At 39.8% G+C, this 24573-nt stretch overlaps 1 protein-coding gene across 33 annotated transcripts in view; it reads left to right on the top strand.

Moving 5' to 3' along the window:
- Positions 1-24573, top strand: part of MADD (MAP kinase activating death domain) — a 65949-nt gene that overhangs the window by 22823 nt on the left and 18553 nt on the right. For 3 of the 33 annotated variants that reach the window (XR_011097285.1, XM_068684824.1, XM_068684807.1), the window contains exons 8-28: positions 1408-1464; positions 2219-2397; positions 2891-3126; positions 3668-3824; positions 4823-4929; positions 5787-5980; positions 6634-6914; positions 7499-7638; positions 8863-8964; positions 9666-9704; positions 10759-10818; positions 11279-11381; positions 12410-12596; positions 12775-12925; positions 13307-13513; positions 17740-17793; positions 20792-20889; positions 21242-21325; positions 22949-23107; positions 23826-23934; positions 24482-24544. Coding sequence is in view for 32 of the 33 variants with exons in the window: in XM_068684824.1 (XP_068540925.1) it covers positions 1408-1464; positions 2219-2397; positions 2891-3126; positions 3668-3824; positions 4823-4929; positions 5787-5980; positions 6634-6914; positions 7499-7638; positions 8863-8964; positions 9666-9704; positions 10759-10818; positions 11279-11381; positions 12410-12596; positions 12775-12925; positions 13307-13513; positions 17740-17793; positions 20792-20889; positions 21242-21325; positions 22949-23107; positions 23826-23934; positions 24482-24544 (2767 nt within the window). In the remaining variant the exon portion in view is untranslated. The remainder of the gene's footprint in view (positions 1-1407; positions 1465-2218; positions 2398-2890; positions 3127-3667; positions 3825-4822; positions 4930-5786; positions 5981-6633; positions 6915-7498; positions 7639-8862; positions 8965-9665; positions 9705-10758; positions 10819-11278; positions 11382-12409; positions 12597-12774; positions 12926-13306; positions 13514-17739; positions 17794-20791; positions 20890-21241; positions 21326-22948; positions 23108-23825; positions 23935-24481; positions 24545-24573) is intronic. The other 30 variants (XM_068684829.1, XM_068684809.1, XM_068684833.1 and 27 more) reach the window with 20 other exon arrangements.

The raw sequence follows: 24573 nt of genomic DNA, 5'->3' as shown, positions 1-24573 counted from the left end.
CTTTAGTTTTTCCAAGGAATTTCATGCTCATTTTTGTTGCCTGTTTATCTTCTGCTGTCTCCGCTGCTTCCACTTTTGTCGGGAAGCACAGGACTAGGGATTTTCTTTCAAGGAATTTAAGGCACCACTTACATATGGGTGTCCAGATAGAATATCCCCTATGTTAGAATTGAGCAACATGTTAAGCTTTAAAAGTGGTGTTAATTGATACAGATGTTAAGGGTTAGCTATCTAGCTGCTGGTTTTTCTCTCTTAAAGCAGAGAGCTAATTTGGAAAAGCAAGTGATCACTAAGGCCTATGACTGCAGTTAATTTCTTAGCCTAGTGAAAGATAATTCAAAATGCTCTTGGATGCAGTAGATGGTTTTTGTTTCTCGCTGTTGTTTGGGGCTAACTTGTTTCTGCTTGGTGCAGAAAGTTCCAGATTCCTCCTTTACATTTGCCACACAGGCTTAAACTCTGACCCAATCCATCTAGCAATGATCATCTTTGTTTCCCCTCCATTCACAGATCTGTGTGAGGTCTGTCTCTTCTCTCAGGTCCTGCTAAGCCATTAATCAGCTTGGGTCAGCCTTGCTGATCATGTCAAGCAGGTTTTATCTCTTTATTTCTGTTTTCCTTATGCACGCTGCATGCAGTATCTAAAGGTAAAGTGTATTACTGACCTGATGAGGTCTGCTCTTTCTCTCCTTGTAGACCTGGAGAGCAAAGTGTGTGACCTCTGTGATACCCCAGTACCTGCTGTCGGCACTGATGGAAGCAATGTGTTGCTTGGAGTTTTGTTAGATCCACCTTCCCCTTACTTCTGCCTCACCCCCTTGCAATTTCAGGCACTATTCAGCAAAACTGTCTTACTACAGCAAATTTGAATATCAGAAGAACAAATTGCAATTTCCCTGAACACTTTCTATTTAAAATTGGCAGAGTATTCACCAAAATTCTGTACATCCCTATTTATTCCTGTGTCCATTATCATCAAGAGTTGACTATTGGCAGAACAGGAGGGCTACTGGTTGCTTTACAAAGTAGAGAAGATTAAATTGTGACCCATGTCACTAAGGTTAACACCCTTGTTTACTTTTGGGTCTTAGTGTCAATGAATAAAATTCGAGATACCCGATTTTAAACTGCAGTGGAAAGTAATTTGCTGTACCAATAAGGACAGGAACCTTTCCACTTTCCAGAGGAACTGTAGCCAAATATGGATGTTTGGGGGTGGCGCAGTTAGACCTCTCTCCACATGCCTATTTTGTGGTCCTTTTTATTTCCTCTTATTTGTGATATTTGGTAGTAATAGATTTTATTTTTGTTTTGTTTCCCCCTCCATCTGTTTCTCTGTGGTCATGTGTTCGTCTTGGCTCTGATGGGCTGCTGGTGTTATCATATGATCTTCCATCATGCCTCCAGTGTCTGGTTAGCATGACTGCAATCACTCAGCAACAGCTGCTCACTCCTGACAACAAGGTTCTTTATTTTATTCTTTTCCCCTCGATTTTCCATTTTACCCTTTTCCTTTGGTGTTTTGATTGTACTTTGTTTTATATGATAGTTTATTTTTGAAATAAACCAGTGAAGACTCAGTGGGCAAATGGGAGAAATGCGGGAGGTCCAATTTAGGTTGGATCTGGGTGTTAAGGACTGACTTGCCAGTCATGCTGCTCCAGTGCATTTTACTGAGGATGTTATGAGGGTTGAAGAGGATGGTGGCTTTATGGAGAGATGAAGACATCATTCAGATGAGAAGTGTAGGCTTGCAGGGATAGGTGCAGGCAGATGCCGATGTAAGAGGTGTCTGCACACTGTTGTAGGATATCAAACTCACTGGCTGAACGGCCAAGTTGCAAGGCAAGTTTCAAGGCCTCCAGGTCCCAGTGTGTATTCAAATTACACATGGGAATAACTCTCAGATGTATTGTACAGTGCCATACAGGCAGTGGTCAGATTTGGATTGTCTGTTCCCACGTCATGAATGACAGACTTCCATGCTAACCCTTAGGTAGCTCCAAGACTGTTTTGTCATTGAGGAGATCATTTGGACTGTCCACATAAAGGAGGGCCTGGAGATACTTCTTGACTCAGTGTTGAAGAAGGAGTTTAAGACAAACTAATGGAGCATGCATAATCGGTGTGATTGCTTAGAGGCAGAGTAGCTCTGATCTCACTCTTGTTCCTTGAATAATTTATTGCTGAATGTGTGCATCATGTTGTCCTTTGTCAGGCACTGGCCAGCATGAGTCTGAATACTCAGCCCATTCTTAACCTAGAGAAGTTCCACGAAGGGCAGGAGGTGCCGCTCCTGCTGGGAAGACCACAGAATGATTTGCAGTCTACCCCCTCCACGGAATTCAACCCTCTGATCTATGGAAATGATGTGGACTCTGTGGATGTGGCTACCAGGTGAGGCTGAACAGGAAGGTAGTGTTGAGTCTTCTTAAAGTTTGCACTTGAAGGCAGCACAAATGCTGCTGTAAGTAAGTCCTGTGATGGAAGCAGGGTCTTCAAGGTTCTACCGCAGGTTCTAGTCTACATAGAAAAAAATAAAAAGAGAAGGAATTACAGCATTTGTATCAGATCCATTAAGTGCATGAATAGTGCATAAGTGAATAAAATTATATGTCTTGAGGGAAAAAAAAATCTGGAAACTTAGTCATAATTTAAGCTAGCGGATCCAAGAACAACGTCTCTCCTTGGGTGGGTCTTGGTTTCAAGGTGGTGAATTAAAACCAAGTGATTTCTTGTGTGTGCGCTTTTTTTTTTAATTTTAAGAAGTTTTCTAAGACAGCTTTTTGCATTAGGTTACCATTTGCTGAAGGTTTGAAACATTGCCTAACGCATACATTTTAAAGGTTGTGTCTTTTTTATCTGATATATATTCTCTGCTTCTTTTTAGGGTTGCTATGGTGAGATTCTTCAACTCACCAAATGTTTTGCAGGGTTTCCAAATGCATACTCGCACTCTTCGTCTTTTTCCACGACCAGTGGTCGCCTTCCAGGCAAACTCCTTTCTTGCCTCTAGGCCAAAGCAAACGCCGTTTGCAGATAAGCTTTCCAGGACACAGGCAGTAGAATATTTTGGAGAATGGTCACTCAACCCTACTAACTACGCTTTTCAAAGGATTCATAACAGTAAGTTTTGGTCTTAAGTTTCCTGCACTTTTGATATCTTGTCTCTTAAAATGTAGAGAGGTTCTAGGTATGAACTTAGCTTAATGCCATACTATTCATAGAATCGTAGAATATCCCAAGTTGAAAGGGACCCATAAGGGTTGAGTCCAACTCCTGGTTCTGCACAGGATCATATCAAACCGTATGTTTGAGAGCGTTGTCCAAATGCTTTTCGAACACCGGTAGGCTTGGTGCCATGACCACTTCCCTGGCGAGCCTGTTCCAGTTCAGCATTCCTGCTGGGTGGGGAAATCCAGTTTAAGGAACATTTTTCTATTTATATTTATATATGTCTATTTTTATATATTGATGGGTTTCTACCAAATTAGCACTGCTGTTAGCCCCTCATTTTTCCAGTTAATTGTTTGCTTACAGAGAAGTCTGCCTCTCCCTTTGTGTAAGACTTAGTAAGGAATAGCCTCACTGTGAATGAAGCCTTCAACACAAATAAATTAGTTCAATTAACTCTCCTTGTGTGTTTTTTTTTTTTCTTTTTATGCAGACATGTTTGATCCAGCACTGATTGGTGACAAACCTAAGTGGTATGCCCACCAGCTGCAGCCCATCCACTATCGTGTCTATGACAGTAATTCACAACTGGCTGAAGCACTGAATGTACCAGTAGAGAAAGAAACAGACTCTGACCACACTGATGACAGGTTGGTGGAGAACAAAACTCTAGCCACGTGATAGTTACTTCAAATTATTCTGGGCCTTTCCTCCAACTTCTTGTTTGCAGCCTTTTCCTCTAGCCTTCCATGCTGATGTTTTTTTCTTCTGTCTGGTCAGAACACTGACACTGAAGTAAATTGTCTTGCTGCACTGTCATCATCATAGCAGCAGCTTATCTCTTTGCTTTTGTTTTCTCAAGCCTTCACTTAACGTGATTCTCTATATGTACTTTGCTGTTTTCTTTTGCTACTTGTCATTTGGCATTTATTCCCACCCTTACGCTTTTTTCTTCCATGCTGTTCTCTCTCAGGTTATTTGTGTTGCAGTACTATAACTACTCCCACCCATCCTACCCTTCTTTCAAATCTCTAATCAGCACATGGTTATGCAAAGCTTGCCAGTACTACCCACTGCCTGAGACCTTCTTGTATGTTCAGTAAAGTTAGAATAATTTTTTTGTTAATGTGTTTTTGACCATGTTTTCCAGAATTTTTCATCTAGTTTTATTATCCTTCTTTTCTTTTAGCCTATGAGGCTCTCAGGCTTGGAATTGCTTATCTTTTATGTTCTACATAGCACCAGTGGTCCTCACAGTGGGATTTATCATTAGTATTAAAAGAGAATGCTCTTCCTTTGATCTCTACTTCTCTTGAAGCTTCTTCCACCCCTCTGGCACACACAGAGAATTCATATACTACTTTCTGTCCACCTGTGGTTGACCTTGTTAACTTTGCTGAGAGCCTATAAATGTGATACCATATTGTCTTGTTACCTATCTCAAAATTTTTTAATTTGCTCTGACTTTTCATGAAGCCGGCCCCGTACTCTTGCCAGGATTCTTTTGTTTTGTTTGTGTGGAAACTGTAATATCACAAGATTTCTAAGATGTCCTTGAAAACAGTGTGTGCTGATGCTCATCTTTGAAATACTGGGCCCTGCTGTTGCTATGCTGCTACCACTCATCTCTCTTTTTTACCTGTTGTGGCAGTGGCAGTGACAGTGTTGACTATGACGACTCAAGTTCCTCCTATTCCTCCCTTGGTGACTTTGTCAGTGAGATGATGAAATGTGACATTAATGGCGATACTCCAAGTGAGTAACTTTGAGTTTCGTTTTCAGTGTCCACATAGGCTCCTCTTCCTCATTCATCTGCACTGAGGGGGGAAATGACTCTCCTATATCCCTTAATCAGAGCAAAGTTTTGTTCCATTGTAGTGTTGCTCTGAGGAAAAAGAGCATACACCTTCAATTTCCAGTGGTAGGCTGAAGAAAGACCTTGTTTCTGCTCATGTACAGTGCCCTCCAAATGACACTGTGAGGAAGAACAGAAATATGTGCTGCTGAACAAAACTGTCTCTCTTGATTTGGAAACAACCTGCCGGTAGATAAGATACAATATGGGCAGCAGATTATGAATTTTCTCCTGCCCCTGCTTTTGATTCTTAATGCTGACTTAAATGAGTCATTCCGTTCTCGTGGGGACAGGACAATACATTCTCTGTGGTTTATATGGAGCCTGCAGCATCAATGTCTCTTTCGAGACTGGGAAATGATTACTCTTTTCAATAAACCAAATACAGGAATGCTGATGCATTTCCTATATCCCAAGGGCAAGAGATAACAATCCTAAGTTCTGCCTGGACCCAAGGCAAAGCTCTCCATAGTGAGCATGGTTAAACAGGTTCTGAGGGTCAAAGTGGAGTTTCAAGCCTTTGAGTCTTACATAACTAGGTGGGACAAGACCTGAGCAATCTGCTCTAATTTTGAAGTTAGTCCTGCTTTGAGTAGGGATTTGGAATAGATGACCTCCAAAACCCCTTCACAACCTAGCTTCTTACGTGATTCTGTATTCTACTGATCAGCAGTCCCCATCTGCCAGTGATCTTTATTTAGATGAGCAAAAGGCTGAGGAAGGGAGTGTTCTTTAATGCAAAATGATGTATTTACAGATGTTGACCCCCTGACACATGCAGCCCTTGGTGATGCTAGTGAAGTGGAATTTGATGATTTTCAAGAATACTCAGGGGACCTGGATGAACAAGCCATGGACAGTGAGAACTCCCAAGAGAACAACCAGCCTCGTTCAAGTTCCAGTACTACAGCCAGTAGCAGCCCCAGCACTGTCATCCACGGAGTGAATCACGTGTGTACTGAGACTAATTCAGCCCCAAGATTGGTGTATTAAGATATAAAGAAAGGGAGAATTCATGTAGTTCATTTTGAGAAGGGCAAAAGCTAATGGGACTGTGAAACTACACACAGATTAAATTGCATGATCTTTCTGGTCTTTGAGCAAGATAGAGTTTGCTGGTAGCTTCCTATACTGGAACAGATCATTCCTGTGTTTAGAAGCTCCCATGTATTGAAAAACACATTATTAACAGAGGGTGGTGGTCCAGGGTGTGACTGCAGGAATGTCTTTTAATCAGTATGGAAAAATCTAATGCATTGGAAGAACAGGGAATGGGGTGGGGAAACTCATGAATCTGTGGTTATTTGGGAAATATGGGAGTTGATTCCATAACCACAAAGCAGGACAACAGAGAGATGTTAGCTGGAGCTAACACTTAACAGTAAGATCTGCTTTACAGGGGAGAAAGTCCCTAGAACGATGCACAAATACTGCGGTATTTCTAAAATCCTAGGTTAGAGGGACTAATAGTGGGATTTGGGTGGGGAGCCAGGATCTGCAAGGACCCTACAGACTTCCCAGTTTGAAATAGCTTTCCTTGTCCCACTCTTCAGTTGTACGTAATAAAAATTTTCAAACAAATCTATTATTTGACTGGTCCACAGGAGTCTGCAGATTCAGCAGAGATGGAAGAGAAGCTGGCTGCTGGATTTTCAAACCATCTCCCTTCCTTGCCACTGCAAACAAGCTTTCCCAAGATGAGCTTGGATCGTCGTGAGAGTGACAGCCCAGCTATCAGCATGACCTCCTCAGAAGGGGTGGTGAGGAAACGAGAGTATGACAATCCATACTTCGAGCCACAGTATGGTTTTCCTACAGAGGATGAAGATGATGAGCAGGAAGAGAGCTACACCCCAAGATTTAACCAGAATCTCAATGGAAGCAGGTGAGTCCTCCCCATCTCCTGCCCTTCCGCACAGCTCTGTTGGGGTTTCTATCTGTTTCATGTAGTTTAACATTCATTCAAATGTCTTTTGCAGCTGAAATGTGGCATTGGTCACCTCTATTTAATGTTCCAATTCTGCAAACCATTCTGGTTTGAGTAAAGGTACTTGCTCAGTTCACTCAGGTATTTGCTTTTATTTAAATAGTAGGAGCTAACAGAATTACCAGTTCTTCTTAGAAACATTCTAGTATATCACCTACTGATTCCTGGAAATCTTTGAGGGAATTTGTTACTACTGTGTTTGAAGACATTAGGTTTTCTTGTTGTTGCTTTCAAAGCACAACTTTTTCACCCACAAATCCACCAATGCAGTTTTGCCAACAAATTTTCAACGTGTCCTGAAAGGTAATGAAAGCTTGAATGTAAAGATGCTTCCCTCACTTTTTTCTTCCTTAATTTAACACACAAGGTAAAGGTAGTGTGGTGAAAACAGACAAGGAACAAGACCAGCATTGACCTCTCATAATCCTACAAGGTTTTGGGTGGAGAAAAAGCTAATAGCATTTGTATTTATTTCTTCAAAGGTCTCAGAAGTTACTCCGTCCAAACAGTTTAAAACTGGCCAATGATTCTGATGCAGATTCGGACTCCAGGGCTAGCTCCCCGAACTCTACTGTCTCTAACAACAGCAGTGAAGGTTTTGGGGGCATCATGTCTTTTGCAAGTATGTACTAATGCATTCATTAAACTGCTATTATTTATTAGAGTTTACAGGGAGATGGAATAGAGGGATGACTAGTCAAGAGGATAACTTGGTTGTCAAATTGTTAGCAGGACGTCAGAAGCCGTGCTGGGAACCATAGGAACTTTTTTATTTACGTTGCTGATAACTACTGTGTTAGATATTTTTCAGTAAGAAGGACTTTGGTTATGTCATTAGGCCGTTGAGCTATATGACACTTCAGGGCACAAATAAGCAACTGTCAGTTAAATTAAACAAAAAAGGGTAATTCTGAAATTGATACAAAAGTCTTACCAGTAGTATGCTTTCCATGCTACCATGTCTTGTGTTTAGGTGCTAAATTAAATTCTTAACTATTTTCGATTGTATTTTAATAATAAAACCCACAGGTATGGAAAACTAATCTAAATTATTTTGATATGAGAGCGAAGATATAGACAGTTGAATCTTCAGCTGCTGTGGGGAGCAGGGCAAGAAGTTTGTAGCAGTGGGGAAAGTATATTGGATGTTTCTGCTAAAAAGATTGTTACTAAGATAAGGCTGAGGGGAAACAAAAGAAAGCAAATTGGAATAGTACACTGACATTTAAAATGAACTATTTGAGGTTTGCTATATGGGAATCTTAAACAGATGACAGTGCATTTTTGTTTTCTTAATGCTATTAAAAATATGTTGCTGCTATGAAAAGCTCTTGTTTTCTCCTCGTAAATTGAAAGCTGCTATTTTAAAGCAATCCTTTGTGTCGCATTTAGAGAGTTGCATAAGGCTCTCTGCACAATTCTCACTTCAAGCTCATGTATTTTAGAGATCTTTCATCATCCTGTTTTCTCATGTGACCCCTGCCATTTATTTACTCCTAAGAGGAGTCTCAAACTAGAAGACACAGTTGATGTGAAGTTACCTGTGTAAGTGCAGGGAGATAAGTGTATATTGGTGGTACATTTAAGACTCAAAGGCACAACGGCAGCGATTGTAAGATGAGAGCCAAGAATTATGTTTTATGCAATTAAGAATAATCTGATTACAGATGTGGGTGTGTTGTAAATAAGATGATATGATGCTTGTAATGTTGTTGGATTAAAAAAAAAGTACTTCCATCATTATGGATCTTGAATAAGAAGGTGAATTACAGGAAGCTGGATGTGTGCAATGAGTATGAGGCATTTAATTGTGTTTTTTGTTGTTGTTTTTTCCATTTTGTCATAGGCAGCTTGTATAGAAACCACAGCACAAGTTTCAGTCTGTCCAACTTAGCCCTACCAACCAAAGTTGGGAGAGACAAGAATACCCCCTTTCCCAGCTTGAAAGGTAACCATTTTTCCCTTTGCCTTACAGCCTTTACTATTCTTGTTACTGGGCAGTCTGAGGTGTTATCCCTAAAAGGAATTCTGGTGGTGAAGCCTTTTGGTAGTTTGGGTTAGTTATCAAGACAATAATTTGTCTTGATATTTCTCAGTCAGACTTCCTCCCAACAACCGGACTGTGTTGGGATGGGAAAGTAGCTAGTCCACCCTGTGTTAATGGGTATGCTGTGAATGTTGGTTTTGTTTTGCATTTTATTTTGTATTATTTTTAAGTCCTTAGTGTATAGAATGGGAACAAAGAGGTAGGTTCTACTGTTGTACTGCCACTGTCTTCATGATTAACCCTCGGTAACTTGGGTTACTTTCAATTCATTATATGGAAATTTTCCAATCAGCCTCAAATTATAAACATGCTTCAGCTCATTGAGAGTAAAGATCCATCTTTAACTTAGGTGCACAATCTTCCAATTGGGACATCTCTTGTTAGATAGCATGACTGAACCAGGGACTAGAGAAATGACCCTCTTACGTTCGAAGTAGACAGCCTGGTCATCCTTGCACTGGATGTGATAATAGTTGCTAAATCAGGGAAGGTTTCTTTTCATAAAATTTTTTGAGTTACTCTATCTAATTAGAAGTTGCTGCTTTTGTTTTAATATGTTGATTTTATTTATTTTTTCCTCCTCATCATTTTCATCGGTAAAGATTACTTTAATCTGGAAGTGGGAAGGGATGTGGATGAAGGTTGGTATGATGTTTTGCTGACCTTTGACCTTGTAGAAACAAAGGCCAAAAGCTGTTTTTTGTGTTTCTGCTTTGGACTTTGTTTTTGAGACAAGTAATCATTCCCTGTGTGTAAAATGAGGAGGAACAGGACTGGTATGGTGAAAACACTAGCAGAGATTCTGCGCAGCTGTTTTTGACAACCTTTTACCAGTTGGTTACATTTTCATGTCCAATTGTGCAGGATACGAAACATGCTTCATATCAGGGTTATTTCCATGGGTAAACTTAATGATTAATTCCATACATTGGAAGAAAACAGTGATGGGGTTTGCCATTCCATGTTCGTGCTTTGCGCCTCATCTTCTGCACTTTGGTGTTCTTTTCTTGACGGTTGTAATTGTGCAGGGCCTTCAATGTTACTGTGTGCATACGAGGGTCTGATATTCATGGAGTAGCTCAGTCCGTTCTGTGCATGTGCCAGTGTGTGTGCGTGTGTGTTCGTGTTCATTTGTGTGTGCATGCTGGCTCATTGGGATTTCCACTGGGCACTTCTCTGTTTTTTAAATGTTTTTGTCTCTGTTGTACAGGTATAAAATTGCTGCGTTAACCCGTTCTTACCAAGTGTGTGTGGTACTCTGTGTTTGTAACTGTAATGGGAAATGATGCTGGGACTCCATCTCATTGCTGCTGTTTGATCACTCTCCATCCTCCTTTTTAGTTTTTATTTCATGCGCATCCATTTACATTGTTTTTCTTCAGTGATGCAGACGTTTTTGATAGTGCCCTTGAAATTCGATATGTGCAATAGTATCCATGAAGATGCAGTACAGTGGTTCCACGATGCCAAATTTCAAGTCAAGCACTATCTGTTAGATTAATTACGCTGGCCCTTGTCTTGGGCTTTCAAGCATCCTTCCCGCTCTAGCGTCATTTGGGTTTTGTTTTGAGGGAGGGCTGGGAAAAAGCTGGTAGTTTATTTTTATTTTTATTTTATTTATTTTTTTTTTTTGATGCTGATGGTGGGGAGCATAGATATTGTAGTACACTACTAATTGTATATTTTGTGTCCCAGTATTTGGGTTAAATACTATAATGGAGATTATTACTGAAGCTGGCCCAGTAAGCAATGAAGGTGGGTTCCCTACAGCATGAGCTGTGCATGATGTAACAATTTCCAGCATTCCCTATGCCTGACTTTGGGCTCCCTTTCTCATTGGGTAACCAGTATCACCTAATCTATACTAGTCACCCCCGATGCATTATGCTTTTACATACAGTGACTAATTTGAAGATGGTTCTTGTTGTCCAACTGCATGCAGAGCAGCCAAATTTTTCCTGCCTTTCACCTTCTGCTCCCATTGCCATCTTCTCTTTTTCTCTCCGCATTACTCCCATTACTGTTTTCTGCCGATGTGTGATGCTAGAATATGATATATGCTGCTGCTTTTTTGGAGTTTCCATTTTGTTTGAAGTTCGTTACTTGTAACCTGAATAGGTGTGTTAGCCGACCATAGTATTGCTTGTTACTGTCCTGGGAGCAGACTCTTTTCCTCCCACCCCCTTCTTCTCATCCTTTTTCCTCTCCTGTTTAGGAAACAGACGAGCCCTGGTAGATCAAAAGTCTTCAGTCATTAAGCACAGCCCAACAGTGAAGAGAGAATCTCCATCGCCTCAGGGACGAAGTAGCAATTCCAGGTAATATTTTTAATTGCTTTCTGAGCATAAAGCGGTGTTAGTGGTGTCATACTTGTCAAACATTCCCTTAGAACTCTAGCTGTTGAAAATAGCATAGTACTTCTCTATGGCCCAAAGCTTGCACACATTGAGAAGATTTGGTACAGACGGCCTTTCAGTTAATAGCACATATTTGTGTTTTTCTGTCCTTCAAAATGTTTCCTCTTCCTGTCTGAGATCCAAAATATTCCAGGTCATGAAAGACCCTGCTTTACACAGTATTTATTCTTTGTAGTCAAGTCTAATCTGATCAGGCTAGTCTAGCCAGCAGTTTAGTGTGCCAAACAGGGGATCAGCTGAGTCATGTGAAGCAGTTTGATTACATGAGTTCATGAGAAATCCTTTTTTCAAGCTTGGAAATGGACTTGGAATGCTGAAGTAAACATTTTCTGACCTGTGCTTTCTCTTTCTCCTCCCTTCTTGCATAGCAGCTGTATGTAGAGTGAAATTTACTTTGAGCTAAGGGGATAGGAGATAACTAAGGACAAAAAGCGTGGCTCAGATGGGGGATACAGCAGGCTGCACAGGTGTTCCCTTTTTACCATTCCCTCCCCTGTAGCAAAATGAGCTGAAACAGTATGCATGCTAAGGCTGCAGCACTAATGCTATGAATGCAAAGAAAGTCTACAGGTGGGACAAGGCAGCCAAGGGAAGAATGTTGTGGCATAGAGACTTCCAATGGATTCTAAGGAGTGCTATGAAAGTGGCCAGTAGAGTGGTAGATAGTGGGACTAGAGAAAAAGCTGATTACAGCTTATTACAGGAAATAAGGGACAAACAAAAATGTTTGATGATACACCCCTAGAACACAACTTGGGCCGTGAGCAGTGGTTAGCAGCAAATCTAGCAAGATTTGAGGTTCTTTTCTTGTAAATTATGTTTTGGAAATGCATCTATGGGTTTGTTCTGGCCAGACCTCTATACCCATGCAAGCTAAGGTAAGCAGAACATTAACTCTTGCCTTCTTGTTTCCTTTCTAAATCCATCAGTGAGAACCAGCAGTTCCTGAAGGAGGTGGTACACAATGTTCTCGACGGGCAAGGTGTCGGCTGGCTGAACATGAAAAGAGTCCGTCGTCTGCTGGAGAGTGAGCAGCTCCGAGTCTTTGTACTAAGCAAGCTAAATCGCACGATCCAGTCAGAAGAAGATGCTCGGCAGGATGTCATACAGGATGTGGTCAGTGCTGAACTCCGCAGGGTCCTCATACCTAATGAATGCTTAGGTTCAATTCATAGAAGATTTTTGTTATCAAATTACTTTCTACAGGCTGATATTACAGCAATTTTAGAATATTATGTTCTTGAATTACTTTCTTACTTCTGAAATTTTGACACTAATGGGATTTTAATTGCAGGAGATCAGCCGCAAAGTTTATAAAGGCATGCTGGACTTGCTGAAGTGTACTGTGTTGAGCTTGGAGCAGTCATATGCAAATGCTGGCCTGGGAGGCATGGCCAGTGTTTTTGGCCTTCTAGAAATAGCACATACTCACTATTACAACAAAGGTAAGAAAAGTGTTTGCTGCTTTATGCAGTGACTCTTTTATCACTGTATGCTCTTGAAGTCCGGATTTCATATCGTTTGGATATGAAATTTTCACTATAAGCTTAATCGGCTGTTGGAATTGTTTGTGCAGAGTTGCAGAAGGTTCTTTACTGGGAACCTAATTTTAATTTAAGTATTCTCTTCTGAAGGTTTAACTGTAATTCAAATCATGCAGTTTGATGCAGAAAAATAATCCAAACTGCCTTTGGGGACATATGATTAGATGAAGTCTCAGAGAATGATAGAAGAGGTCTGCTGCTTTCATTTCCTTTTTCCTTATGTCTTTTTTTTTTTCTTTGTTCTTTTTTCTTTTGGCAACTCTTTGTTCTTTCTCTCTAAAGAACCAGAAAAGAGAAAACGAAGTCCAACAGATGGATCCGTCACTCCAGTTGGCAAGGATCCTGCATCATCTCCGCGAGTGGAGCTGAAACCTGCAATGCAGCTGCCAGTACCTCAGTTGATGTCAAAGGGACTGGGCCCTGCAGGCAAAGGGCCAAGGGAGTTCGACACAAGGAGTCTAAAGGAAGAAAATTTTATTGCTTCCATTGGTGTGTATTGAGATGCATGTGAGGTGTGGGGGGGGCTTCTGTTTTGGCATTAGGTTCTATTTGCATTGTCTCCATTTTAACACAATACATTTGCTGCTGTAACATGCCTCATTTACACCTTGGACCCAAGGAACAATCATAAGTGTTTTCACTTGCTCTTGGTTAAACTGTCCAGGACAGTTTTCTCCGAGAAGCTTTTTAATCTTAATTTTTTCTGAATATCATTACACTTCAGTCAACTTTCATTTTTGCTGTGATTGATGTTTTCAAGTAACAGGAAATGTCAAAAGAGAAACAGGGCCAGCAGGACTTTGGAAAGGGCAACCATGGAAGGGACTACATGAAACAAACATTTCTTAAATCATTGCTTACTACATCTGGATTATATAGATTGATAGAAGTGAGACCAAGGATCTGCTAACTGTTAGTAATAAGAACTGACAAAAGGTTTAAACTGTGGTGTTATGGTTTCAGTAAGCAGTACTGATGGATCTTCCTTCTATGCAACAGCAAATGGAATTCATGTCCTTCTTTACAGTGTCTGCTAGGCTGGTCTCTAGAAATTTTCCCACTCTTATTTCATAGCCGGAATGGCTTTTGTCCATGTCTGGGAAAAAAAGACAAACATTAGATTGTTTTACATTAAAAGGGCTTTATAGATTAAATAGAAAAAAGAAAAAATATTTAGGTTAGATCCAACCTGCTGTGGATTGTTAGTGAGACAAATGTACCATCAGCATATGAGGAAAATATTTCATCAGCTCCACGAATATTCTGTGTTAAATTTCAGCCATTGCTTCTTCTAGCCTGTTTAAAAGAACTTTTTAATGAAATCATAGCATGAAATATTAGTCTTCTGAAAGCAGTGTGCTGCTGTGAGGCTGTACCCTCCAGTATGTGGCATAAAGCAACAGGAATGAGTATACTGGGTAGTTACGTGGCTGAAAGGATGCAGACATTCTTATACTGACTGCAGGCTGCAGTCAGTAATAATAGCTGCAGGCTGAGTGGTGTTAGCAATCACCTCTGATTTTCTTTGCTTTCTTGTTTCAAGAGGTAATCTGTGGAGGTAAATGCTCAGAAGCTGATCTTACATTCTATCTGGAAATCTCCCAAGGAGCTATGAGATTCAAATTTCCAACATTTCAGTTTAGCTTGCTTTGGGTTACTTAAGTGTTTTTCTTTTCCATAGGAGAGAAGAAAGGAGGTATGCTGCTGACAGAACTAAAAATAAAGCTTTCATATAAGATAATGCTTTGGATATTCAGCAGCAGAGTTAGTTGTGGCTAGACTGAATTCCTTCTGGAGTGAAATGTGGGCTTTCCTATGCCAGACTAAATTCTTTAGGGAAGAAGCATTTGGTAAACATTTACATGTTGCTGAAATAACAAAGTATTTTTTAAGGAACTTGATTTAAACTTGAGGAATTTTTTTTTTTTTTTTTAAGTGAAGATGAGATGACATTGGAACAGGTTGCCCAGAGAGGTTGTGGGTGCTCTATCTGTGTAGATATTCAAAACCTGACTGGGATGTGGTCCTTAGCAGCCTGCTCATATGAAACCTGCTTGGAGTGGGGAGGTTCAACTAGATGATCTCCAGAGGCTCCTTCCAACCTAAGCAATTCATTGATTCAATGAAATCTGGAAGGTACTTACAGCCTCAGGTTGCAGATATGTAAATAGAAATCTCAGTGAACTTGTTGGTGTTCTATGAACAAAATACAAATTCGGCTGCTACCCTTTTGACCAAGTCTGACAGAGGAAATAGCAATGTAAGTAATCAACATGAAGGAGTAAAATCTTGTACAACACTGTCTGCAATAGCCATGCCTGCAGTATGTATTAACGTGGCAATTAAACTGGATCTCTGGGATCTAGAGGTACAGTAGCTGAATGTTTGTGGTTTTCTTGTACTAGAGGAACCATGGTCTGGAGCTTCACCATGTTTTCAGAAGTTTAGGGTGGATGTGTTCCTGCTTGAGCTCCTTTTCTTGCTCATCTTTCAGAAAGTTGTTGGCCACTTGTGTACATCTGAAGTATGTAAGATACTTCCTTAGTAGGAAGGCTGTTTGTATGCAATATTCGTATTTCTAAGGTGAACAATGACATTTTTTTTATTGCTTAGCTGGGAAATTTGTTGTGAAGACAATGCTTCCTGATCCTTTCTTTCCACAAAGCTCATCAGTTATTTTATTGCTTCCAGGGTCCTTGTCTTCTAGGGTCCTTGGTTATTAATGTAGTATTGACCTTTTTATTTGGATACTGGTGGCTTTAAAATTGATAGCTAATAGTTTCCCACCTTATGTCAGTCGTTTGTTTGGTTTCACTGCGTAGTTGTAGAAAATCTTGATGAAAATTTCAGTATTTACTGAAGTCTCCATTACTACTTTTTTGTTTAATGCTTGTAGATCACTTTATATTGACAGTTTTTGAAACACACAAGATTGCACTACCTACGTTGTTTGCATCAAATCTTTTCTGGACCTGCTGTCCAGATTTTTCTTTTCCTCTTCTACAGAGAAGATGAGAGTAAAATCTAGGCTGTTTTTAATGTGCTAGGATATACTGTAGGCTCTCAAATGTTCCTATGGCATAGGTTAAACTTGAGTAACTGTAATGATCAATTAACACACACATCAACTAAAAGTCATTTAATGACAGGTATTGTAACTTTCAGCCTGCTGTTTTTTGGTATAGAACCATATAGGCTGAGAATTCAAGAGCCTTTTTACAAATAGATTTGGTACGACTTCTGAATAGATTGTTATATGTCAGTGTGTGGTCAGCTACGTAGGCCTACAGGATGCTGTTTGGATCCGTAGGCAGTTTTTACCTTTTTCATCCATGTGCTTATGAAAGTTGAAGGAATATCTGTAAATCATGAAGCAGATTTAGAAATCAGTTGGCCAACAGCCGTCTTTCTAGTTCTTCTTCCTTGCTAAACTTTTCTTGCTCCGTTTGGAGCCTTTCTCCACAGCTGTAAAACAGTCCATTTTTTATTATTTTTAGTAGATAGTTTGCTTAACAGATTTTTTTTTTTTTAGAGCCTGTCTTTAATTTCTGCCATCTGTAGGATGGGATGGATTCCTGACACACTTTCAGTGGCCTTTTAATTCCTCGGGAATTTTCCTTGAAGAGCAATAGAAGAACATCATGCTGCTTTTTCCTTTCCTTTGCCTTAGCTACTTTTCTCGGCATATCTACCTCTGTAGCATTCTCAGCTTTAGCCATACAAGTGAGAGGGGACAGTCCCCTGCATTGAGACTTAGTTCAGCATGTTGGCTTGTAATGTTTCCTTTCTCCAGCGCGTCAGCACTTGGAACGATCTGGCGCTATTAAGCAGAAAAGCTTAAGTGCATTTCTGAGGGTTGAGAAGTGAGAATGCTAGAAATGTGCAAGTGTCTCATCAATAATTCTTCTTATGTATAAGCTTCAAATGAAGAAAGTGCATACGGACTCCAGATATTTTTTTCCTTTGTCTCTGCATTTTTTCTTGTTACAGAATCCCTTAGCTTAGGGTGTTATGACTTAAGTAGGCTTTTGGAAGTTGGCATTAAGCATGATTAATATTTTTTGCATTTTTCTTCTCCGTTTTCCTTTCTTCATACCCTGATAGGAACAAATGGATGAAAAGAAGTTAATTTTTTTTGTGTGTGTAGGTACTAGTTGATAAGGCAGAGCCAAGCATTTATTGAGAATACCGTGAGGTCAAAAGTAACTTGTAAACTTTGTGATAATTTTCAAAAGATTATTTTGGTTAAATATTGTGTTAACCTACAGTTTAGGCTATCTTATAATTGCTGCTGCTATTTTTGTGCCTTTCCTTTCAATAATACAAACTAGAAACATGAAAACATTTATGTTAATCTGAGCTATTGTGATGCACATATTTTGGAGGATGAAATATCTGACAGTCTTAAAGGCTCAGGAACGGTGATGAATTGCATTGTATATGTTCGTAATAGCTGTTTTTTGCTTAGTTGGTTAACTGTATGAAGTCATCTCTAACGTGAATTCTGTAAATGAGAGATGATACAGTGCTCAAATCCTGACTTTGATTTCTTGTAAAGTGTGTTAACTAACTCTTCACTCAGTAGTTCTCATATTTATTTTTTTTTATATGAAGGGGGTGGGTTTTTTGTTTCATTTTTTTTTCCCCATTTTCACCTGTCTGACTAGCCGCTGACTCTTTCTCTTTCTCTCCTGCTTTCAATGCATCTTGGGTAGAATTGTGGAACAAGCACCAGGAAGTGAAAAAGCAAAAATCTTTGGAAAAAACGAGTAAGGAAACGATAAAACATAGAAAACTGATTTTCCCAGCCTCCCCATAACTGCCAACTCCCCAGGTGCAGAGTGAGCTCGCATCTATGGCACATAAGTTTTTATGCCCATAAGAACAAAGGTTTATCAGGAAATCCTGTTTTATAGAGGAGTCCAAACAGATCAGTTTGCCCTGGGGAAATTGTGTTCAAATGTCTTTTGTCTTTTTTTATTTCTTTTTTTGTTTTTTTCTTCCCCTGAATGTTACCTTCTACAAAGAAGGAGAAGCAGATACTCTGCATCGTCACCATATCAGAAATAGATAGAATTTGAAGGTGTTCCATCTCCTTTCTTACAAGTTAAAGACCACTTTTGACTAACAAGTCTTTGAAATGAATATATAGGTTGAATGTTACTGGAATGAAAAAGTCTATGTTCTTTCAAGTCTTGGGATGGCAAATGTTGTTATTTGGCATTCAACCATGAACAGTTTCTGACCACAGTCAGTGTGCAACAAAAAGCACTTCAGAGGGGGAGAGAGAAGGTGGATGTGAAAAACTGTATTTAGTGAAGGCTGTCAGAGAGCAGCCTCATAATAAGGAATCAACCAGGTTTTGTTTTTTATATCCCGTATTAAGGGAGGAGTGAAATGACCTGAGCCTGTTTGCAGAGTCTAAATAGAAGTCCAAATTGACACAAATCTTAACATCTGTTGAAATATGCATATGTGTTATCTGCAGTTGTAGTACCAGGTTTTTCTGATTTGGTTATCACTGTTATAAATAGGGACATATGACATAAGGACAACAGGTCGTTTATAACAACCATGATGTAGTAGGTGTTTCCTAACCATGAGTGTAATTTCTACTTTGCAGACCCAATGTCCCTTTTACAGGCTGAAGTTTGGGGAGAACTAACAGCTAAGCTGAACGGGTGATAATTCCTGCCATTCTGCCTGGGCCTGGTTTTGGTACCTTCCTTTCAGGCTCCCCAGTTAAATACTTCAGATAAGTGCATGGAGCTTCTGAAGCAAGTGGGGATACCTCTGCAGTACAGCAAACTGCATTTAAGATCTGAGTTGCTTTCTGCTGAGGTGGGAGAGTGTGTGACAGACACACAGCACATGCACGCACCTACTCTCCCAAACCAGTTAGGTGCCTTCACTGGAAGATTTTTTTTTAAAAAATGTCTAATGGATATACAACCTTTTAAAAAGGGGAGGGGAGGTTCCTAAGTGCCTGTAAAGTGACAGTTACAACAATATGATTGTGGTTATTGTACTTCTGAAACTCAATTACCATTATTGCTCACAATTGTCAAACACCCAAACTGCATCAGTCAGCTTCACTTGTGTTAAAAATCAAACTGCTGGAAATATATCTGAATTGTGCTGGGACAGGGAACTCTTGAAATTGCTTAAAGCGTGCAACTGAAGTTTAGTATTCTTGCTGTACTAATGAGATGCTAAAAGTTTTTTCTGCGGCATTATTCAGGACTAGAAAAAATGGCTGTTAGAAGTGAGCAATATATATTTCAGTGGAAAATAAGATTACAAATTTTATAAAAGATATTTTTAGTTTTCATAACTTTGTTTATAGTTTGACATTAGTCTTACAATTTGACTTACAGTAACTAGGGCATATGGTTCTATAGGCAGACTACTATAATAAACGAGGAATTGACTTTCTGTAAAACATTTCACATGGAAAATTTGTCGTTGATTAGGAAGCTAGTATGGTCTGCACAGCCCGCCTACGGCTTTGCTATTCATGAGTTTACATACCATCTCAAGCTCACTCCCACAAATCTTTGTATATTATCCTTCTCTCTCTCTCTCCCTCTCTCGCCTCCCTTCCCTTTTTCTTTCCTTTTCGCTGTCTTGCCCTCTCTAATATTACACATAACACAAACATGTTCATAATTCCCAGGTTGTTGTGATTAGTGGTTATAAGAGACTGTGGCATTGTTTGCTTAGAGATACTGGATAGAGTCATGGGTATCTAATACAACTATTCCAGCTGCGGATCATGCCTTCCTGTTACTGAATAGTTGGCAGATATGGATATGGCAGAAGTGTTGCATTCAGTCTCTTCCCCTTTCTGAGAGTAGTGATAATCTGTGTACAGTCTATAACGCATTCTTTTCCTGCCTCATTACTTACTTCATGCAGTGCTTATCCAAATTTCTTTTCAGGCTCTACCTGTCCATCATTCTCTTTTCCTTCTGCCATCCCATCAGAGGACAATAGATGATATGGTTCTAGAACTGCATGGGAAGTTGAACATAAAGTTTTTTCTCTTTTTTTTTTCTTTCTTTTTTTTTTTCCTTTCAATTGAGCAGGTTAACAAATGCATGACTAAAGGCTTGCTGTTTCCTTCTCTCACTACTGACCTGTGTGATTGCCAACTCTGGAGAGCCATTTGTTGTATAATTGGCAAACATTACAAAGTACAGCATCATACAAGCTTCTTCCTTGATATTCTAACTAGTGTAACACCGATAATCAGTGATTATTTCTTGTAGAGTGTTGCCTGATTACTGCGGAGATAGTTGCTGTGGGCAACCTCAGAGCAACAAATGCACTGTAAGACATTGAGCAAATTAGCTGTTTTAAAAAGGATAATGACTCCAAGCAATTAGGTATCCTTTATTTTTGCCAGGAATAAAGGAAGTGGCTTCCTAGAGTTGAATGGCAACTGCTCTGCATGTGTTACTGTAACTGGAAGCTTACTTGACCTTTGTCTGTCCTCTTTTCTCTATTGAATGGCTAACAAAGGTACTGTTTAGTGATAGTCACTGTTGGGCTATGCCTTTTGAATACTTGAAATTCAAACTAACATTTGAAGAATGGCAGATGTGTCCTGCTGGCCTTGTTGTTTACAGTACCAAGGAATAAAAAACAAGGAACAAGAAAGCAAGTTTGTTTTCTTGGTACTGTTCCTGCTTTCAGTCTGTCATCTGCCTTCTGATGTACTGTTTTTTCTTGATACAATAATGGTTTATTTTTCCCTTTACTCAGGGCCAGAAGGTGTGAAACATTTTGATTTGGGAGAAACAGATGAGAAAAAATCCCAGATCAGTGCAGACAGTGGCCTCAGTTTGGCCTCAGGTTCTCAGGTGAGTTGCTCCTACACTTGCTTTATTTATGTGTTAAGATGGAAGATTCTTCTGTTGGCTGCTTAACTATGGGAAAACTAGATTTTGAGAATACTTGATAGGCTCATCTAGTAATTCCTTCCCCTTTACCCCACTTTCTTTAGGGTACTGGTCTTTGCTAGTTCCTCAGTTGTAGGACCCCAAGGCCTTTCTGACTTGCAGGCAGTAGTATCTTATTTGGTTGGCTTCATGAACCAATGAAGTATAAGGCATGTGATTTAAGATCCCAAGGGAATGGGAAGTGGGGTTCTCATGATGATAAAAACTAATCTGATGTGACTTTGCTTCCTGTCCTCTGTATGTTTGATTGCAGAAGAGTGATTTCGACTCTCTTCCCAGTGGAGGACCAGCAGTTATGGTCCGAAGTACCAGCCAGGATTCTGAAGTTAGCACAGTGGTAGGATATGTCCAAAGTGAAAACTTGATGTAATTCATTTCCTGGTAAAGCGGGGTAGGGCATTTCATGCCTACATTTTGTGTACAGTATGACTGCATACAATCTCTCACCCACAGTAGCGTGCCTATGATGCGTTCTCTCTCCAGAGCCTCTGACTGTGTAGCAAGCATGTGTGTCTGTCAGGATATACATATCATTTTATTAGCAGATTGTATTCATCATACGTGATGCTTGTTGCTGGTACATATTCGTACATATTGGTGTATTTGTGGAACTAGTGGTTTGCAATCCTTTTATAAATATGGCTTAGTTGTGTATAAACCATCTATAAAGGAATGTAACCTGAGAGCAAAAAATGCAGATGGTTTGATGCATTAAAAGCAAGAAAAAACCTCTGACGTATTACCTTTAAGTGTCTGAACCATATGAAAATGTCTGCTTGCTTCCAGTACAGCTCTACTGATCACCTGTACTGTACACTTCCTGTACCATCTGGCAGGGGTAGAGTTAGGAAAGCCAAGACAAATCTTTACTAGTAAAACTGACCATCAGGAATTCCCAGCCCATGGTATCAGAGGAAACGTCTGGAGCAAGGAAGATTTACTGTTGGTGGAGGAGGATCAGGCTAGAGAGCACTTCAACAAACTGGATTGACATAAGTCCATGTGGTCTAATGGGTTGCAGCTACGAGTGTTGAAGGAGCTGGCTGATGCTGCTGCAAGGCCACACTTCATTGTCTCTGAGCAGTTACAGTGGTTGAGAGAGGTTCTTGAAGACTGGAAGAGAGCAAAGAGAGAAGTTGATGGAGAAAATTCTCCTGTAAAACGTTTCCAAATACATGAAAGAAGAAAGTTACTGGGAGAAGTCAATGTGGATTTACAAAGGGGCAATCACATTTAACCAAGCTGATAACTTCACACAATGAGATGGCTGGCTTGATGTATGAGAGGAGTGGATGTGTTTACTACAACTTTAGTAAAGCCCTTGACACCATTTTCCATAACACAGACAAGCTGAAAGAATTGGGACTCTTCAGCCTGGAGAAGAGAAGTCTCACGGGGGAATCTTACTGATGTGTATAAATACCATACAGGAGGGAATGAAGATAAGGGAGCCAAACTCTTCTCAGTAGTAGTACCTGCTGTCAGAACAAGAGGCAATCCAGCCAGATGGATTGCCTCTTGCAGCAAAAAGCACAGAAAATTCCATCTGAACACAAGAAGACACTTATATATTTTATTTTCAGGGCAGTCAAGCACTGGAACAGCATGTCCAAAGAGGTTATAGAATTGCTGTGTGTGGAAATTTTCACAACTTGTTTGGACATGGTTCTCAACAACATACACTAGCTGACCCTGCTTGAGCAGGGGGGCTGGACTATAGAGAATCCTAACAGGTTGCTTCCAAACTAAACAGTTCTGTATTTTTTCTGAAGGTTGTATTGAGTATATCTTCATTTTTTATGGGCATTTTGTGCAAGAATAGTATCACTGAAAGAGAAAAGGCAAATGTGGCCTTTGGTTGTACAGCTTATTATTTTATGCCTTAAGAGGAAACATTTTAAAACTTTTCTCTCCACAGTGTCTTGTCTACTGAAGATAACAGCTTTCTTTTTCTCCACAGGTTAGTAACAGCTCTGGAGAGACGTTAGGAGCTGACAGTGACTTGAGCAGCAATGCTGGTGACGGCCCAAGTGTGGAAAATGGTGGCAATCTGACAGGATCCAGGGGCACTGTGTCAGACAGTGAAATTGAGACAAATTCTGCTACTAGCTCTATTTTTGTAAGGATGCTGCATACCTTCCTTTTTATTTTAATTTTTGTACAGTAATCATGTTGATGTTAGTGAATGTGTGAAAGACGTTCTTTGATTCTGTTCTAAGGGTTAATCAACAATCATTTACAATAACAAGATATTAAAGAATTAATTACTTTTTGTATGGATCCACGTACCTTTCTTCATACCCTGTGCAATATGTGGCTCTTTGAGAATAGTCAGTTCACATCTCACGCCATGTTACAGGCTCTACCACCCTCATTCAATATTACTCTCAACCCAACTGTCATTTAATTACCCTCCAGAAATGAAACAGCTTCAGGTGATACTGTTTGAATTTACTTAATTAAAAGGAACTGATCCCCTGCTTGGTAGAATCTTGGCAGCTCTTTGATACAGGAAAGTGATGACCCATCATCATAGGTTTAACAGCTCTTCTGTTTTTTTGTTTTGTTTTGTTTTTTAAACAATACTTTAAAACTAACTGAAGTGTAGTCATAGCATTTAAATATCCTCTTCTAACTGGAAGATATGTGTGCAGTAAAATTCAATTCATTTTTTTTTTAACAGAGTAATTTTTTTGTTTTCTCAACATTTGTGGGAGAAGTGTTTACGAAATACAACTTTCAAACCCTATCTGTTAAGTAAACTTGCAGTGGACTGCAAGAAACACCCCTACAGGTTGCAGAATTAAATTGTCTGACACCTCTTGTATCATTTTCAGGCAAAGTCTCATAACCTGAAGCAGATCGTAAAGGATAACAAAGGCAGTACTCCAGGGAGAGTTCAAGAGGATGGGAACCAGCGTGTCTATCTCTATGAAGGACTTTTGGGTAAAATATTTTGGGGGAGGGCAGGCAAGGAGATTGTTTAGACTGAAGTTCAAGGGGAGTCATGTCTGGCTCAGACTGGAATTTACATGTTACCAGAGACCATTTTAACCACCTCCTGTTTGTCCATGCTGATAAAATAGGAGGGTACATCAGGCCATTCAGGGTAAAGCAAAGGATTTGCTGGGGAGATGGAATAAGAGAAGATGGGTGACTGGACTAGTTTGCATAAAATGTAGCTTTTTCTATGCGCTTGTTCTTGAATAAGAATTAGTTCTTTAAACTGTTGGAAGGAGGGCAGAAAGATCTTAGTTACGCACATAAGGCTGAAATGTATTGCTGAGCTTTTACAAAAGATTGTTCAGTTTAAGTCTTCAAATAGAGGGCTACTAAACTCATGGCTTTTGAGCATGACCTTAAATTAGCAGTGTATTGGCTTCTTATGTGTTTTTTTTAATGTATATCTGGACTTGCTGTTAATCAAGAGCTCTCTCTTCCTCTGTTTTTCATCCTTTCCATTTATTGTTCCTACCTGCATGGAATGGTGCAGGTAGGGATAAAGGATCTGTCTGGGACCAGTTAGAGGATGCTGCAATGGAAACCTTCTCTATGAGTAATAATCTCATCTTTCCACTTCTCTGT

This window comes from Anas acuta, chromosome 5 (genome assembly GCF_963932015.1).
Source record: "Anas acuta chromosome 5, bAnaAcu1.1, whole genome shotgun sequence".
Lineage (NCBI taxonomy): Eukaryota > Metazoa > Chordata > Aves > Anseriformes > Anatidae > Anas > Anas acuta.
Note: the sequence above shows the minus strand (reverse complement) of the source record. Positions and strands in the feature narration are given on the sequence as shown.